Consider the following 20,223-nt stretch of genomic DNA (forward strand, 5'->3'; position numbering starts at 1 on the left):
TGTTTGGCGTTAAAATCACCACCTATTATAAGAAAGTTGCCTAGGCTATAGAAAAAAGAATGAATTTTAGGTTCGGAAATGGGTTGGTTTGGAGGGAAGTAGGCTGAAGATATTGTGATGTTGAAATTATTTATTTTAATTTTGATATTAGCAGCTTGTAGGTATGATTCATTTGTGCTAGGCATTTCGTTATAAAAGAGTGAGGATTTTATAATTATTGCAGCCCCACCATGGGAAGTTCTATCAGGGTGATCAGCTCTAATAATTGAGTAACCATTGAAGCTAATATTGGAAGTAGTGGATAGGTGAGTCTCAGTTATAAGGGCAATATCAATGTTTTTATGGTGAAGAAGGTAAAAAAGTTCATTGGAATGTTGTTTTAATCCATTGGCGTTCCATAGGAAAATTGATAAGGAAGAGGCATGATTTATTGAGTTTGAAGTCATTTTTTTTCTAAGACAATGTCAATTACTTTTGTAAGAAGTGTTATGAGAGGGGGGATTAAAGTTTTTAGGTCATTTATAAATGATGTAAGTTGGGCAGTTAGTGAGGAAGTAGAATCTAATTGCGGTTGATTATTATTTGCAGAGTAGTTTTTATTTTGAGTTACCTGAGCATAGAATAAATTAGTAGTAATAGGGATGCTTTGATTTTCTGAGGCACTGTTTGGACTGGGGTGGGTAATTACATTAGTGTTATTTTCGTAGAATTTGTTGTTGTTGTTGAGACGGTATTTGTTGTTTACTTTGGATTGACGGTTGCGATGAGTTTTAATATTTTTAAGAGCTGGACATCCCCGATAATTTGCTGGATGATCGCCGAAACAAAGGGCGCATTTTGCTGGAAGGTCCTTGCTTTTCGTACAAGTGGTTGAACTGTGATGATCACCACAACGAACGCATCTAGGTGTACTGTGACAGTAAGAACGCGTATGGCCATAATCTTGGCAGTTCATACATTGAGGTATTTGCTTTTTTGGTTTAGGAGCTTCGACTTTGATTTTTGTGTAACAAATATATTGTAATTCAAAAATGTCTTTATTGTTGATGGCTGGTTCGAGGTCAACAAAAAATAGTGGTAAAGGAGTTTTGGATTGGTAATGAAGTACATTTGTTATATTCCGAGTTAGGAACCCATGGTTACCCAAGTCTTCTTTGAAAAAATCAACTGCAGTGGTGGGGTGGAGATTTCTTATAACTACACGAAAAGGTTTATCATCGTGTAGTTGGAATGTATAGAAATTTACATTTTTTTGTTTGAGATACTTTATTACCGTTCTATATGAATCGGGATTAGATGTGTTGAGTTTTAAGCTGTTTGATGTAGTTTTACACGAAAATTCCAAGGGTGGAGCTTGTAGGTTACTAATTTCTTCGCAAAAAGCTTGGTAGTTATTAATAATTGATTTAATAAAAATTGGTGGTGGAGCTTTTATATTGATAACGTCATTATCGACAGCCATTTCATTATCATTTGAAGTATTGTTTAATCTTGTTTTCGTGTTGTTCGTATCGATGTACAAAGGGCTAAAGCGGTTTGGCGTAGAAAATATATTTTGAGAATTATTTTGATGGTTTGATATTTTTGGATTGGGTGACAATCCAGGAGAGTTTAGACGTTTTTGATGAGAAGATATTTGTCATTCGTTTTCATTGTCTGAAGGTTCAGTTGGGGAGTTAATACTCGTTTGATTTAATAATGGTTTAGATATTTTAGATATTTTTAACGGGGATATCGTTTTCTTTTCTTTGTTGCTTTTGTACTTTGGAATTATTGGATTATTATTATGAGAGGCACTCATAATAACAAAGGTTTGATAATGATGTAGATAAGGAAATTATTTAATTTGCCTCGGATAAGATAATTATACATTACCGGCGATTACAGAAGTCACGTGATGTGTGTAGGGCACCACGACGAGCACTATGACTTGCTATCGGGAGCAGATAAAAGCGGGTCACAGTACGAATATGCGTGTGGACTGTACGGTGTCGCAACACGAACTCTGAGCATTCTTATGACAGTGATGATATTCCACTGGCAAAAAATGCTTTAGTGTTTTTGGTAGTAGGTACAAATGGTTACTGGAAAGTGCCATTGACTTATTTCCTTATTGATGAATTAGGAGGTAAAGAAAGAGCTAACCTATTATAGGACGCAATTCATTTATTGCATGATACCGGTGTTAAACTCCAATCAATAACGTTTGATGGAGCAAATTTAAACACAAGGATGTGTACTGAATTAGGAGCTAATTTTGATCATAAGAACCCTCAAGCTTTTATTATTAGTAAATATAATGAAAAATTATTTATTTATTTTGATCCTGCTCACATGCTGAAATTAATAAGAAATGCATGAGAACACAGGTCGGTGATTAAAAACTCCAATGGAGAGATTATTGATTGGATGTACATTAAAAAACTGTATGAATTAGAAAAGGAACAGGGATTAAGAGCTGGGACTAGACTGACCAAGAGACATGTTAATTTTCACAATGAGAAAATGAATGTCCGATTAGCAGCTCAAACATTGAGTCAAAGTGTTGCTGATGCGCTTACTTATTTAAAAAATACAAATGAAAATTTCAAAAAAGCAGGGCCAACAATAGAATTTATATCTTTTATTAATAATTTATTTGATATACTAAACAGTAGATTAAGATTTTCGAAATCACCATTCAAACGTGCTATTTCTGATGAAACATTAGACGACTACAAAACATACATACAACATTTTATCAAATACGTTAAAGGCCTACAATTCATAGATGGAATCAAAATTGTGGAATCAGCGAGAAAAACTGGATTTGTAGGTTTCATTTTGGAACTCCAGAATGCAATAAAAATGTACCAAAGTTTACGTTCAAAAGGTGACATGACATTTTTTTTAACTTATAAAATTAGTCAAGATTTTATTGAAACAACATTTAGTGCTATTAGATCAAGGCTTGGATATAATGACAATCCAACTTGTATGCAATTTAAAACAGCTTATAAAAGAATTTTAGTCCATAATGAAGCAGTTGGGTCAATATTTGGCAATTATTCAATTTTGGACAACACAAAAAATCTAAGTGTTACTGAAAAGGCCAAGGACTCAGTATTAACTTTAGAAAGCACTTGGCTACCACAGCAAGATATAAACATTGACCATGACTATTTTGAAAATTATACAAAAATAAGTTCATTCATAGAAGATACATCTATTGGTGGATTTATTGTAAAAAAAATATTAAAAAATTTAAATTTAAAGCTGCCAAAATTATTTGATTCAACAGTCCGATAAAAATCCTAATTCTTTAATAAATATTAAGAACCAAGGAGGATTAGTGTATCTTAGCAAAGCTGTAGAAGTATTATGCCAAAAATCAGAAAATATATTTAAAAGTGAATCTCCATTATATTACAATAAGCCAAAGAACAAACAATTTTTAAGTAACAAAGTTAAAGCGAACATTTATAAAGGAGGAAAAGAAACAATTCCATATTACACTGGACAAGAATCATTTTTAAATAGGCATATGCAAAGAGATAATTTAATAAATTTAACAATTAATAAATATGTTGACATTCGTATTTTTCACGAAATTAGAAAAATAAATGATAACAATATTAAGGAAAAACGTACCCAAGCTAAGTTAATAAAGCTTATTCATTTTAGTCATGAGTAAATAATGTGTATTAAATATTGTCATTATACCGACTTATGGATCCAAATTGTGATTTATATATTTATTTAATATTCGACATAGGTAAAATCATTTTAATTATAAATTATAAGTAAATATAAGTATGATTTTGTTATACAATATTAATACTAAAAATTAACATTTAATGTAAAATATGATGAATAACGAAAAGAACTGAATATAAAAAACACCTATTATAGTTAATGATTATTTAAATTTACAACTTGACATTTTAAAAATTGATAAGACCCCTTGTAACCTCAAAATAAATATTTATTCCCGTATGATAAGTTGTAATGGCCTATCCATTCTTCTATTATTCATGATCGCATGTTGCGGACTCATTCAACGAATTCCATGAATTCGTGGTTCCGCGATAGATCAATTATAAAACATAGATATTATCTGTGATAAGACTATAAGATATAGGCCCGGTTTTTCAATCACATTTACTCGTCAGAACGTCGTCTGTACTCTATACATGAAATAATAAATCATATGCTGGCGTGAGATGACCATGACTTTAGGATGAAATTCAGACTTGGAAAAAATTTTGTTCGTAATTTATTAGTTAACACTTTATTTTCTAATGCGTGACAGTTTTGTAGAGCATTTTTCAATAAAAGTTCTTTTTCATAAAATGTGAAATTTGTTGATCTTTGTTTTTTGGATATGTTTTTTTGAGACATGTTAAAAAAAGAAGTGAATATAACTTATATCGAGCGAGAGTCAACACTCAACACGCAACAAAATTAATAATTATTGATTAGTAATTACAGTATTACAATAAATAATAATGTGTCGATATCACCGAACGATTCCTTATCAATTTCATCATTGAATAATCATAATCAAATAAATGTGTGTAACTTGTTCCATAGTGAACAGTAACTGTACTCATATATGATCTAAGGTAACCTTTTATTAGTATAATTTTACTGCCGACAACTTTATCCGTCAGATAGCTATCTGGAGAATAAATTTACATTGAAAAACCGGAATCACTTTATTTGAGAGATTATCCGCCAGGCAAATTTATCCGACGGATACGTATCTAGCGAATAATAGTAATATATCGTAAATGCCATAATGCTTTTACTGCATTTTTATAGTATCTTGATTGTTATAATGTTTTTGATATTTTTTCCTTCTTTTGGAAACGTATTTAATTCACAAACAACAATCCAAGTGGAGTAATAATTCTTATAACTAATACTACTACAATTAGAATTAGGCACAATATATTTTTTATTTTTTGGTAAAATGAAAAGTAAAAAAATAAGATTATCTAGGTTAAAAAAAACACAGAGGAAACATTTCATCAATTGAAAATTGGCAAATAAATCGTATCAAAAAGACAGTAAGTGGTACATTAGCAACTTTTATTTTTGTTTTTTATTAGCATTATTTAGATTATGAATTTAAAAAATCATTATCATGATTCTAATTTATTTATTTTATAGTCGTGTTTTTATATTGTTATTTTGTAGGAAAACAGAGAAAATCTAACGTCTGTACTACATGAACGTCAAAATAATGGCGACAAGGTAAAACAATTTAATGAATTGTACGTAAATATATTTTTATTTTATTTTTCATTTTACAAACATTTAGTATTATATTACGTGCCACCGGTTCGATTTCAAATTATGCAGTCGAAGATATGTTTGTTATTAATTAATTAGACATGAGGCTTTAACTTTTAATACATTTAATACGTTTATTTTACAATTCAAAATGTTTAACAAAAATCTGATACTAAGTGACGTTAAATTGCTTTCAGTTCCGTGACTAAAACTCATCTGATTTGTGGTCGTTTCCTTCATCCTTTTAGATTGCTCCGTTGAAATCATAGGACTTGTTGTTTTGGCATTATCCAGCGATAGGCCTTGTTCCTATTCTAGAAGTATAGATTAACATTTGACACATCTTCCAATTACTACTCGGCTCACGACCAATTAGTTAAATATAACAATATGCTGTCTTACGCAATACGTATAATATTGTGTTACATGATCACACACGTTTTCTATTTATACATGATAGCCCATAACAATTACGAACGACTAATTTTAACCGTTCGTCATAATCAGATTATAAAAGCATAATTAACATTAAATTGATCGTTTAAACTAGGTATGAGATACAATTTAAGTCTATTGCTAAAAATGAATTTAAGAAAGAATTCGGATATGAAGTAGCTCCAGCAGGATTGTTTGTTGACCTTCATTTTCCATTTTTAGCAGCAACGCCAGATAGTCTTATTGAGGATGATTCAATTATAGAAATTAAATGCCCATTTTCTATAAAAGATTTAACTCCTCTTGATGTATACAAAGAGAAAAAGTTGAACATAATGTATGTACAATCGGGTAACCTATTTTTAAAAAAACTCATTCTTATTAATACCAGACACAAGGGCATTTGCATTTAACAGACCGAAAATATTGCTACTTTATTGTATGAACACCAAAAGGTATACATTTTATTATACGTACTATTTATTATTATTTCATTATTGTAATTTTTTTTGTAAATTATTTTTACAAGAAATTTGTGTGGATAAAATTGAAAGCGATGATAAATTCATCGTAATATAAATGTAATAAAATGGAGCTGATTTTATCAGAATTCTATATTGAATACATGGTGCCAGAAATAGTGAATCCTCGAAAAATAAAAAAAATAAATGCAAAACATGCAACATACCAATGATTTGTTTATTTTAAAGTTATAAATTTTTGAAAAAAAGAAAATGTGTTTAGTAGATATAATCTCACCAAAACATACATGTAAAATGATAGCCAAGTTCAATACTATAATATATGCCCTGGTTGTTGACTTCAACGACAAAAGAAGTGAGATCTAAATGGATGCCAAGTTCAATGTTCAGTCCAGAAATTTATTTATAACAACATAATATATAATTTCTTCTTATCACTTAGAATAATGTTTTGAAGCCTAAGGTCTGACTTGGCTAGTTTCCATATACGAATTATACAACTAAAACAGTCATGCAAGAGCACTATGTTCCATACCTAGTTTCTACCAGCAAGTCAAATTTTTAGAAGGATAAAAAAGAACTCACAACTTTAGAATTTGCGAAGGCTATAACATAATTCGTATATAATAATACATAACTCTACAATAGAGCTCTCTTGTGCCTTGATTTGACTTGGATCTATATTGATAAGATGTACTCCATCTAAGGTTTTAACTCTGGAGAGTCCAACGTAAGCCTGCCCTTTAGTAAAAACAGAGGAGCCTATATCGAGAAGAGCTCTGTCAAAGCTAAGGCCTTGTGATTTATGGATAGTAATAGCATATGCTAAGCAAATAGGGAATTGTTCTCTGTGTACATATACATTACTCAATATCTGAAACTTGGTCTTGACTCGTTCTAGTTCGTAAATTAAATTATGTTTAAATTGTATTGTAATTTTACGTGCTCTATTGCTGTTGTCGACGTCCCAATGTATATTTTCTATGTTTCCAATGGATCCGTTTACCAGTCCCTTACTGACATCTATGTTTCTTCGCAACATTACACGTGCACCTATTTTTATTGTGATGACATTTTCTAAGCCAGCAGTGAGCGATGAATCATCCTCGTTTTTTTTGAGAACTTCATTTGCTCGTTTTTTTAAATACCGTGGACAGTCTATTTCATCTATCGAATTTAATTTAATTTCTGGTTGCTCCATACTTGTCAACATTGCAGTATTAAATTGGTTACACATATTTTTAGTGGGAAATAAACATACTGTATCATCGGACAGCAGTCTAAAATAGGATATGATTTCTTTAAGCCGGTCGTTTTGATTTTTAGCAGTTAATTTAAGAAGTCTATTAAATAAAGTGCAACTGTCTTGATTTGTTACTACACCCATTCTAAAACGATTCAACATTTCACCGAAAAGTTGGTCGTTTTTTTGCCTCATGTTGACAGTCAATTCCTCATAACAAAATAGTGTTTTCCATAAATTTGGAGCACTAAGGGATCCTAAACATTTAAGAACATCACACGACTTCAAATTTTCGAATGGTGACAGTTGTCTCACAGGAAGCAGTTGGAGCAGATCACCAAACAACACTATATGAATCTTTCCGAACCATCCGTCGTCAACGTCACTGGTATCATATATTTCTGTTAAGCGAAGATGGATGTACATTAATGTTATATTGGAAATCATGGACACTTCATCAATTATTAAAAGTACTACATCTTTTAAGTCACATCTTAAAACTTTTAGTACTTGGTCTGATAAGGAAGTGTACTTGGGACAATTTTTGCTCATACAAATGATAGAGGTTACCGCCCGCTCAGCGCTCGCACGTTCCCGTCAAGGTTTATCGCACCGCTCCCCTCCCCGCTACACCGCGGCAAATATTGTATTCATTTCGACGATTCATTATTTTGACCGATGATGAGAATATTATCTATGTTTTGGAATATAAATAATATTTATATATATTATTATATGATTATCTAACAATTTTATTTGGTTTTTTTCTTTTTGTTTATTCTTAGTACTGATAATTTTTCCCCCGAAACGACTTCGTTTCGATCGTCGATAAAAATAATTTACCATGACGTATTCTATAAATACAGTTTATTACTATATACTATAATTCAGTTACTAACATTAATAATAGGTATTTATTATAAAATATTTTCTGTTGTATACAGAGTATAATACTATAATATATGTAAAGTTAATATAAAATTATTTTATCTTCTTTTGAGTATATTATTTTTAATTATCATAATTTTATTTACTATAATTTCTACTGATGGGTGGATAATTCATAATTGTAAGATTAATTATTTAATTATGGCGCGCGGGTCGCCAATATCGACACGACGACACATATCGACTGGACGTACTTTTGGAGCCGCGATTTAAAAATTTTCAAGTTTCTGATTTTTTCCTTTATATTAACCTAACTACCTATTTGTATGCCAAATTTGAACTTTCTAGGTCATCTGGAAGTGGGTTAGAATTTTGATCTATAGGTGAGTCAGTGATAAAAATGACGATTTTGGGACGTTAATATCTAAATAACGGTTTGAGATATGTTTATGAAATTTGGAAAACATATGTCTAGTAAGTCTCAATATATGAGCCAAATTTGACATGTTTATGTGGAATAGTTTTTGAGTTATGAAGGGGTCAAAAGTGACTCCAAATGGTTCGTGTAATATTACACACGGTGCTGCTCGCCAATTCTGTTAGCTAGAACATGGCTTGACACGCTACCGCGTGTCTAGATAGTCGGGTAGTCGTCTAACAACTATTAAATTATTTTAAATTGTATGTATAACGAAATCATGTGGGTCAACGCGATTACAGAATACAGATAAACATTATTCTAAAATTATTTTATTTATAAACAATATCGCGATAACGATTTCGATTTTTTTTGGTGACGTTCGGTGTAGATGTGTTTATTCGCCGCCGCCAGTGGCGTATTTGAGGGGAGCGATGGAGGCAATCGCCTTCCCCGAGAATTTTTAGACCAAGACAAATTTAATATAAGTAATGGGTATTTTACTAAGAAACAAAAATTATGATTTAATTTATAGTATTACTACATTTGAAAACTTTTTAAATTTTACACTAATTTAAATAACGCAAAACGTTAAATTTTTCATAAAGTTTTAACTGTCAATAATGATAAACGGAACATTTTTTAAACGTTGAAATTTGTATAACGTTTAAACGCTTAAATTGAATAACGTTTAAATTATTTATAGCGTTAAACGCTCAATTGCTTATAACGTTTATTTGTCCCATAACAACAAATAATATACCTATATTATTTTGATTGAAGACCCAGTCCATACTTAGTGAAAAATTAGAAAAAACACTAGCAAAACTTTCAAAACACGGAGAGGTGTTAAAAAAGAATTACACAAAAGACCATTCAAAGTGGATCTGGCATTAGATTAAAAAAAAAAAAAAAAAACCACAAATATTAAGGATTCACCTGGTATAAATATTACCAAAAATTTTATTTGTAAATTTTGAGCCTGAATTAAAGGAAAAATTTGAGTCGCCCCCCTCTAGAAGTAAGTCTAAATACACCCCTGGCCGCCGCGTCTGTATATAATAGAAAAACCACGTTTTATTTGTTGTAATTGTAGTAGACCGTACTATTTATAACACAATTATAATTATATTATAATTTGTTATTTGCTATTTCTAAAACATATAAACAGAAATTAAGAAAAAGGAGAAATTATTTAGAAAAAAACCACAAATACAATGTGTATGCTGAATTTATTAATGCTCTTATAAATATTTACGATCCACTAAAAAATGCGTTATCTCATAAATTACAGATAGAATTAGTTTGTTCTGCGAGCCATAATAAGAGAATCCAAATAACTCAAAACTATATTATTCAACTTAACGTACCTAATGAAAATGAAACGGTAAATTTTAATACAACGTTAGATTATTTATTCAGAGAAGTGTTAATAGAAGGCGTTAATTGCAGTGCCTGTAATACTATTACAGATCATACGCAGATAACAAATATAGTAAATACTAATGAATATTTGTACTTTCAAATACAACTTTGGAATAATGTCAGTACCAAAATATCAAACCTAACCATTAATGCATTACCCATTACAATAATTAAAGTTCATGGTAAATTGTATGGTTTAAAATCTGTCATCTGTCATCATGATCTATCTATGAATGAAGCCCATTATACAAGCATAAGTTCACATCAAAATAAATGGCTACGATGTAATGACAATGCAATATATTTTGAACGATGGCCTCAAAGGGGTAAAATGTATATATTATAATACTGAAAAAAAAAATTGAATATGATTTTTAAAATATATATATATATAGTATATATAAAATATATATTAAATAAACAAACATCATAATAAAATAAATTAATATAAACATAAAAAATTTCATATTACATGTCAGTACATAAAAATATGTTATAAAAAACTACTGATATCCCAATAAAAACACTTCGTCGAACTCCGTGTAAAAAATTGCTAAGTAAAAAAAACTAGTCATCTATAAGACTTCAGCACTATAAAGATGTGATATCATGAATAAATGCTAAATAAATTAAATTTTCAATAAATTTATTCTATCTCAATCATTTATTTACTTGGCGAGAATTTATTTATTTCGACAAATAAACATGTCTGTTTATAACTGGGCTATTTAACAAATTTCCATGATAAATGTTACTAAATTTGTTTTATAAAAAGTTTTAATTATTAATTTATAAAGAAAATAAATTCTCGCAAAGTAAGTAAATGATTGAGATAGAATAAATGTATTGAAAATTTAATTTACTTAGCATTTATTCATAATATCACATCTTTATAATGCTGAAGTCTTATAGATGACTAGTTTTTTTTACTTAGCAATTTTTTACACGGAGTTCGACGAAGTGTTTTTGTTGGGATAATACTATTTATAATCGATGATTATAATCAAAAAGACGAACAACATTATATGTCGAATAGTAACGCACGAACAGTAAAGCGATTGTGTTGATTATAGCCACTACGTATCGTCTTTTTTTCTTTAAATTTTGTGAGTTGGTGCATTATTTTTTTTTTTTTTTTTAAATGCGAAAGAGGAAATGTCCGTTCACTGTATCTTTACAGTCTGAATTTATTTTCCTAAAAAATTGTGAAGAAATTGGAAAAGTGTTTTGTACGGTGTGCAAGGGAATATTTTCAATCGAACATGGAGGACGCTCTGATATCAAACAGCATATGGAAAAGAAAAAACATACGTCGGCCTTATTTAGTGTTTCAGAAAGTGACAAGGTAACGTCATATTTTATTAAACAAGGACCAGCTGGCTTAACTAGTGAAGGGTTAAAAATTGCAGCAGAAGAGGGAATGTTTGCATTTCACACTATAGTACACAACCATTCTTTTAGGTCAATGTATTGTACTACTACTTTAATAAAAAAGTTACATGAAAAAAAGTTTTCTTGTGCGCGTACCAAGTGTGAATCAATTATTCTAAATGTATTGGCTCCTTTTGCAATGGATCAAATAATATACGAACTAAAGGCTGTTAATTTTGCGACAATTATGATTGACCCTTCAAATCATAATTATTTAAAAATTGTTCCCATTCTTATTCGATATTTTGATCCTAAAACGGGAGTTCAAATAAAAGTGTTAGAATTCACAAATTTGAAAGGAGAAACTTCAGATATTTTGTCATCTTATATAATGGAAATTTTAACAAAACATAAATTATCTCACAAAATTATTGCATTTACCGGTGACAACTGTAATACCAATTTTGGAGGTGCTGCAAGGAGGGGAACAAAAAATGTATTTACGATTTTGAACAATAATTTGAAGACTAACATTTCTGGAATTGGTTGTGCAGCTCATATTCTGCACAACGCTATGCAAACTAGTACAGATATCTTACCTATTGATATCGAATGTATCGTTAATAAAATATTTCAATACTTTTATATTTATACTGTGAGAGTGGAAAAAATTAAAAGAATTTTGTGATTTCACAAATACACAATACAAAAATGTACTTAGAATAGTAAAGACAAGATGGTTATCCTTACAATCAGCAGTCTCCAGAATTATTGAAATATATACAGCTTTAAAATTGTACTTTGACACTCAGGATAAATTCCCAACCATTTTAAAATCATTTTTTAGTGACCCCGTTGCAATAATATGGTTTCATTTTATACAAAGTCAATTAAAAGTCGTTGTGACACTATAAAAAGAATAGAAGGGGACAACATATCTGCATGCGAAGTATCAGAAGAATTAGAAATATTATGTGGAAAAATAAAAAATAGAAAAACACAAAACTTTTTAACTTCCAGTTTAAATTCGATGCTTTTAGAACTAGAAACAAAAAATAAATACACAAAAAACCAATTTATAGAGCAAACTAACGAGTTTTATGACACATTTTTGTTGTACATTGAAAAGTGGGGAAATTCATTTGAAGAACTAAAAATATTTCGTTGGACTCAACTGATAAATTGTCCAACATGGAATGATATTTAAAAAAGTTTAAAATTTATTTTGAAAAATAATAAAAAACAAACCGGTTGGAATGTAGATGAAGATATTCTTTTTGATGAATATAATCATGTAGTTAATGTTATAAATGAAAATTTAAAAGAATGGCAGAATAATTATGTTCGTGTTGAAGAAAGATAGTGTGCTATCTATACAATTTTAAATAGTAAAAGAATATCAATAAATAATTTTTGGAAGATTGTAGAATATTCTCTAGCAATGCCTGGAACAAATGCTGCAATTGAAAGAGTATTTTCTATCACTAATGTGTTATGGACGGACGAAAAAAATCAAATCTGTATATATAAAACAGTAAGCTGATTGACTGCTATCAACGCACAGCTCAAACCATTGGACGGATCTGGCTGAAATTTGGCATACAGATAGCTATTATGATGTAGACGTGCGCTAAGAAAGGATTTTTCGAAATTTTGAATTTAAAGAGTTGAAATCGGTAAAAGAAAATTTTTACATGTAATTTGTATTATTAAACCTAACTAACCTAACCTAAAGGTCCTAAGTCGGCGTTAACGCGTTGTCGGCGGATAGAGCCGTGGTAGCACCGTTGTCGTTTATTGTGATTATCCTACATATTATATTTATAGCTGCGCGTGACGAAAACGTTTGCTTATATAAAATGTATGCCCACGTGCTGTGTTGTGTGAACGTGCTATACTCACTTCAAAATATGACCAAGCGGCGGCTATCAATGATACACTGCTGATGTCTTTTGAAGGGGAAGAAAAAGTATATACTTCTATAGATACGGTGGTCAACATGGACGATGCAACTAATTATCCGGTTGAATTTTTAAATTCATTGAAACCACCGGGCATGCCATATCATAGGCTGCGTGTAGGCACACCTATTATGTTGTTGCGAAATTTGAAACCGCCTAAACTGTGCAATGGGACCAGGCTTAAAGTCAACGCTTTACATCGCAATATAGTAGAAGCCACAATTTTAACAGGATGTGCAAAAGGGGAAACTGTGTTTGTACCACGAATCCCTTTAATTCCGAATGATCATCCGTTCGAATTTAAACGATTACAGTTTCCCCTGAAAGTCTGTTTTGCAATGACTATAAACAAGTCTCAAGGCCAAACTCTTAAATTTGCAGTAATAGATTTGCGAGAAAACTGTTTTTCACATGGGCAGTTCTACGTAGCTTGCTCACGCGTAAGCTCACCCAGTAGCTTGGTGATTTTGTCGCCTACTAATAGATCAGTGAAGAACATTGTCTACAAAGAAGTTTTGTAGATAACATATTGAAAAACTATTAGTAAAACATTTATTTTGAACCTTTAGTGCTAAAATTTATCGTGAACAAAGCTTCTGCCGCCAAAAGCTATAACTTATCGAATAGGTTAAGATAATAATCATTATCTTAAAAACTAAATTAATATGTATAAAATATTATTTCAAAAATCTTAATTAATTTAAATTTCAGTAGATTTAACAAAATTTAATCTTGGCAGGTTACATACATTTATATACTTAAACCCGGCAACGACGGGTAATTCAGCTAGTCAATTATAATTCTGAAAAATCATTTCAAAAAATATTCGTGTAATGATTTTTATGATTTTTTGTTAAAACAACCAAAATTATTAAACGCAATCAGTTCATCGCAAAAGTACAGTAACGGCACTGCAATAGATAATGAAGGACATGATGAGCAATCGACATCAACCCAATAAAAGTAAACAAGTTTTTTTTATCAAAATATTAAACAAGGTAGTTAAAAAATATTTTAACTGTAACTATAAAATATAAAAATTTTTAAAAAAATGTGTATGATTTTATTGAGTATTTAAACCAAAAAATGCTTGTCCTTTTTTTTTTTGTAAAACTGGTCACCCTATTGTACAACCTCAGTAATGATCATTTACTATGCAAATATTAAAATAATTGCCTATACTGAACCTCTTAAAAACCGACCGTTGGCAATCCCCTTAAGTCTACGGGCTCATGAAACAATCTCTTATTCTAAGAAAACGTGGACGCTTTTGTCAATACTACGATAATAATTATCGATAGGTGACAGCTGCTGGCTGAAATAATATGTTTTCTGATTTTTGCTAAACAAAATATTAAAACTAAAGTGGTTGGAAGCAGTGTATTTATATCATGATTTAATTCTAAAATCCTGACAAAACTACGCCTACTTAGAATGATTGGATTTAAATTTTATAAAAATATTTTAGTGTATTGACATAAATAATAATGTAATTTAGACACTGCGACGTTTCTCTATTCTGTGTCAATTTGTCGTATTGATTAACCCATTTTTCATGGTCGTCAACCTATGACCGAGATTTTGAATTCGGAGTATATAGGATTTTATATATTATTTATTGTATATATATTTTTTTTTTTTGAAACACAAGAAATTTTGTAAATATAATTAAAAAACAATTATTGTAAGTTGTGTTCAGCTCTAAATAATAATAATAATAATAATAAAGGGTGCCTTCACGACAGGACGGTAGGCAATTACATCGACTACACTACCAATCCTAAAAAATCGAACAATTGAATGCTGGTAAATTGAATGTATAATAATAATTGTTTGCAACAGTAAACTTGTAAAATTGAACAAATTGGGTAAATACATAAATCTCATGTGAATAATACAAATAGTTGACCTAAGTCGGTTCAATAATAATATAAATAAAAATACAATAATACAACAATGTAATGCTGGCCTTACAATGGCGCAACAACAATAATAAATATAATAATAATTGATGATGTGGCCCACACGGCACACACCAGCAAAAAAATATAAATATAAATTAAACGTAATAAATAAATGTATAATTAGGCCTAAACGGCACACAAATGACTAATGGATAATAAAAAAAAAATGGCAATGTATGAATAATTCACAGTAGCCTAGTTGACTCAACAATAATTAATACATATAATTTGGCCTAAAACGGCATACAACTGAATGATAGTGAATGTATACTAATAATTGCCTTTGAGGACTATAAATGACTATAATACTACATAACATGGCCCGAACGGCGCACAAATGAATAATAACAAACACAATAATAATGAATATAATAATAATGTATAGTGACCTAAAAGGCACACAAACTAAATATAATAATGTATACTAAATAATTGCCTTTGAACGCTAGGCCCGTCGGCCTTTACACACTTATAACAAACACAATCAGTGGCATAACTATGGGGTAGCGAGGGGTAGCGGTCGCGACCCCCAAAATTATTATGGGGTCGCAAGAGTATCATTTTGCTACCCCAAAAATATTTATATAATTTGATAAAAAAAAATCGTCGTATTATAGATCGTAGCATATCATGAAAAAAAAATTAGTTGTGAATTTTCATGTCACCGAGTAACTGATAAGTGATAACAGTATAACTACAAAATATAACCCAGACAGTCGTGGTAGCACTGGTAGCACAGAACAATTGATAACATAAACATTTTTATGTTATCTCATTATCTGTATTCTATGATAATTCAAAAACATTACAATAACGACTAACGAGAAAATGGTTTATCCTTGTTAACATTTTAAATTGTTATTTGTTTTATCATTTTGAATTTTGATTTGTTATTATTATTTGTAGTACTATTGTAGCGTGGACTGTGGTTTTACTTCAAAACTTTTTATCATTTTTATTGACTTGACAAATCTTAGTATTTCGTCAAAATGAGCTTATTAAAATGGCTTTCTGGCTCTAAAACAAAAGCCAACAGGGATCACAGTACTGAAAGTATAGGTAGTTCATACAATCCACGAACACGATTTAAATCGGAATTAACGCAATCATCACTACTACCAGATTCAGATCCAGGTAAATAGTTATAAAAATTGTCTTTTGTGTGATGTTATTTTTAAAATATAAACTGTGTTGTAGTTTTGATTAGATATAAACTATAAAATAATGTAAAAATTAAATTAACTTTATTAACTTACTAATTGAATAAAATGATAAAATGTTCTAGATTCTCAACAATAATTAATTTCAACACATATTTATTTTAGAATGTGCTTCATATTCTGGATGTAGTGTCATACATGAAGACGATCCAGCATCAGACATTAAAGGAGCTTATGAAAAAGTACTACAAAATAAAGGACCATTTCAACCAAAGGATATCAAGTTTGAAGTGAACAAAAACCGATCATTTCTTATCTTTTGGTATGATTTATATCCATGGTTAGAGTACAGTCCTACTAGTCAGGCAGCTTACTGTTATTCATGTAGAGCGTTTCCAAGTCTAACTAACAAAGCATGTAGGGGTCAACATACTGAACCAGCATTTGTTAATGTTGGCTTTAAAAACTGGCCTAAAGCTATAAGAAGTTTTAATAAACATCAATCTAGTATTCCTCACAAAGAATCTACAGTAAAAATAGCTGGACTGAAATCAACTGTAATTGTTGGTGATGTGACCGTCCAAGTAAACAAACAATATAGCATAGAAGTTGAAAATAATAGATTATATTTTAATTGCCTGTTAGATAGCTTATTGTACTGTTGTCGACAAGGTATTGCCGTTAGGGGTCATCGGGAAGATGATAACTCTTTAAATAAAGGTAATTTCTTGGAACTTATGGAATTAAGAGCTAAAGATAATAGTATTATTAAACAATACTTTATTGAAAAAGAAAAAAGTTTTAGATATGTAAATCCTTCATACTTAAATATGTTTATAGAGTACATGGGGAAAGATGTTTTACAATCAATAATTAGAGATATCCAGGATTCCAAATTTTTTAGTATTATGGTTGATGAAACACAGGACTTGGCTAAGCATGAGCAAGTGGCCATATGTATTCGATATGTTTCAAAACTATTTATTACCCATGAAGTTTTCTTGGGCTTTTATCGCACCGATAAAACTGATGGTGAAACGTTAGTAAATCTTATAAAACAGTTTTTACAAACAAATAATTTAAGTATTCAAAACATCAGAGGACAGTGTTACGATGGTGCTGCATCTATGCGAGGTTCATATACAGGTGTCCAAGCTAGAATCCGATCGGAAAATAAATTTGCTATTTATGTGCATTGTTATGCACATATTTTAAATTTATGTCTTGTAGACCTTTCGAAACAATCATCATTTGTAAGAAATACATTTGGAACTCTACAAACTTTATATTCATTTATGGGTGCATCATCAAAGAGAAATAGTGTTTTTGAAAAAATATTATCAACAAGTTCAATAAATGTGTCCCAAAAAACTAAATTAAAATCTTTAAGCGATACAAGGTGGAACTGTCGCATTGAAGCAATCAATTCAGTTATTAACACTTTGCCTGTTATTGTTCAAACACTACAAAATATTTCTGATAATGATGTGAATTATGGATCAGAAGCAAACAATTTATTGAATTGCATACTTCATTTTGAATTTATATTTTGTTTGTTTTTATTAAAAACTGTGCTTGAACAAACAAACATACTCTCTAAATATTTACAGTCACCATCAATAAACTATGCACTTGTAAAGGAAATGTCAATCAAAACTTACGACTCATTGCAAGACTTACGTTCAGATGAAAGTTTCATTAAATGTTGGGAATCCTCGCAAGATTTGGTAAAAAATAATGGATTTCTACCACCAAAACTTCCTCGTAATAGAAAGATTTCCTATAAAAAACTTGGAGGTGGTCATGTTTTTCCAGAGTTTCATGATGAAAAGTCCTATTACCGGATCTCCATTTATTTTCCAGTTTTGGATATTGTCATGAAAGAAATCAAAGATAGATTCAATGAAAATGATCTTTCCATATTAAACTCACTGATGGAAACACTGACAAATGAAAGCCCTAGTCAATCTTCAATTCAAGAAGTGTGCAAATTCTATGGACCAAATGAAGATGACTTAACTGCTGAATTAAAAATATTTAACAAAATGTTTAAAGGCTATGGCAAAGAAAATAACATTGAAAATAGAATATTATATTTGAAAAACAAAGATATTCAAAATGGTTTCCCAATTATAGTTGAATTGTTACAAATTTTTTTAACCATTCCCACTAGCAGCGTATCATGTGAAAGGTCATTTTCTTGTTTAAAAAAACTAAAAAACTACTTGAGAACTACTATCGGTCAAGAACGTCTTTCTAACATGGCTATATTATACATCGAAAGACAGAGAAGTAAACAACGAACAAATAATCAATCTTTTTAATGAGAACAAAAACCGAAAAATAGATTTAGAATAGTAATTATTTTTAGTAATTTTTGTATTGTAAGAGTTCCTATAATATTTATTTAAACTAGTCACTAAAACTGAAATGTGATATGATAAATACAATTTATAAATAAATTATAATGTAATTTTTTTTATTAGCCCACAAGCCCCCTATTTGTGCTAATGGAAAAAGGTTAAAAATGTATAAAAGTGTTCGCTACCCCAAAAATTTGCTGCTAGTTACGCCACTGAACACAATGGTCGACCAATGCTCGTCGACGTCCGCCGCATAGTACTAATACGATATGTCGACGACGCGTCGACGTCAGCACTCAACGTGTTAATATGTGACTATGTTGAATGGCTGATTGCATCCAGCGACCGCACCAACCCTGTGACTAGACAAATGCCTTAGACGGCACACCGCAGTGTATATGTGAATAAAAATAGTCACAGAATTGGTACGTGCGACCACCCAAGCACAGTCACCACGAAGATAGGTCTACAGCGCAGACGAAGACAATACGAATGAAAACCACGTTAATCACAACTGGCTGTTGGCAAGTGACCACCCTAGAACACGGTACTATAAATGATAGGCAATGACAATTGCGCAGAACGCCACTTACCAGACAGCCGACACGAAACACAAGAAAACACTGAAAAACGTGGTTTGAACAAAATGGCTGCAGACCGATACACGAAACACGAAGACACTTCAGGTGATGTGTACACCACGACGCAAAAAGGAAGACCGCGAGTTGGTGCCGACGACATTTACCACGAAGGCTTTGGCCGCCGGACACCACAACGAAGATAAATGTCTCAGTGCCACCACACTAAACCAAAAATACACGAGAACTTACGAAACTTTGGCACTGAGAACATGACTTTTACTTTTAAAAAAACATAACCGACAATATGAAAACGTGGAAATAACGGGCATTTTCGTACGACGATAATAATACGATTACGTAACCCGACCGGTCGCGCACGGAGGCTTATCACCGCCACCGACGACGGCCGGGGATACGCAACGCACCGCTATACATCGCACGAAAATGATAACATAAATGACAATTAAACACAACAATTATAATGAGAGTATTAGGATTATTAGTATAATTTATTAATGGAAAAAGAAAGCTCAGACGGACGTAAAACTCCATCCAAGAAAAACAAACTGTAAAGATATAATATGATACAAAAACTCATAAATAGGGCTCGGAACTTAATGCACTTAAAAAATCCTTATATATATAAAAGAACAGA

At 30.7% G+C, this 20,223-nt stretch overlaps 3 protein-coding genes across 3 annotated transcripts; 2 read left to right on the forward strand and 1 right to left on the reverse strand.

The window, feature by feature from the left end:
• Positions 1–6,783: 6,783 nt before the first annotated feature.
• On the reverse strand, positions 6,784–7,989 carry LOC112689865 (ATP-dependent DNA helicase PIF1-like). The gene has a single exon (XM_025563736.1). It carries the CDS (start codon positions 7,987–7,989, stop codon positions 6,784–6,786), a length of 1,206 nt encoding a protein of 401 aa, XP_025419521.1.
• A 5,549-nt stretch (positions 7,990–13,538) lies between these two features.
• Positions 13,539–14,021, forward strand: LOC112689866 (ATP-dependent DNA helicase pif1-like). Its single transcript, XM_025563737.1, has one exon. It carries the CDS (start codon positions 13,539–13,541, stop codon positions 14,019–14,021), a length of 483 nt encoding a protein of 160 aa, XP_025419522.1.
• A 1,509-nt stretch (positions 14,022–15,530) lies between these two features.
• LOC112689867 (zinc finger MYM-type protein 1-like) lies at positions 15,531–19,038 on the forward strand. Its single transcript, XM_025563739.1, has 2 exons — positions 15,531–16,598; positions 16,790–19,038. The coding sequence occupies exons 1-2, from the start codon at positions 16,454–16,456 to the stop codon at positions 18,946–18,948; spliced, it is 2,304 nt and encodes a 767-aa protein (XP_025419524.1). The 5' UTR covers positions 15,531–16,453; the 3' UTR covers positions 18,949–19,038.
• Positions 19,039–20,223: the final 1,185 nt, after the last annotated feature.

The sequence above is a fragment of the Sipha flava genome, unplaced genomic scaffold (assembly GCF_003268045.1).
Source record: "Sipha flava isolate LNK unplaced genomic scaffold, YSA_version1 479_pilon_pilon, whole genome shotgun sequence".
Classification (NCBI taxonomy): Eukaryota; Metazoa; Arthropoda; class Insecta; order Hemiptera; family Aphididae; genus Sipha; species Sipha flava.

Bases quoted from the DNA above. Each gene is read 5' to 3' on its own strand.
- LOC112689865 (XM_025563736.1), bottom strand. From the start codon at position 7,989: ATGAGCAAAAATTGTCCCAAGTACACTTCCTTATCAGACCAAGTACTA.
- LOC112689866 (XM_025563737.1), top strand. From the start codon at position 13,539: ATGGACGATGCAACTAATTATCCGGTTGAATTTTTAAATTCATTGAAA.
- LOC112689867 (XM_025563739.1), top strand. From the start codon at position 16,454: ATGAGCTTATTAAAATGGCTTTCTGGCTCTAAAACAAAAGCCAACAGG. The intron at 16,599-16,789 runs GTAAATAGTTAT...TATTTATTTTAG, and splicing joins ACTACCAGATTCAGATCCAG to AATGTGCTTCATATTCTGGA.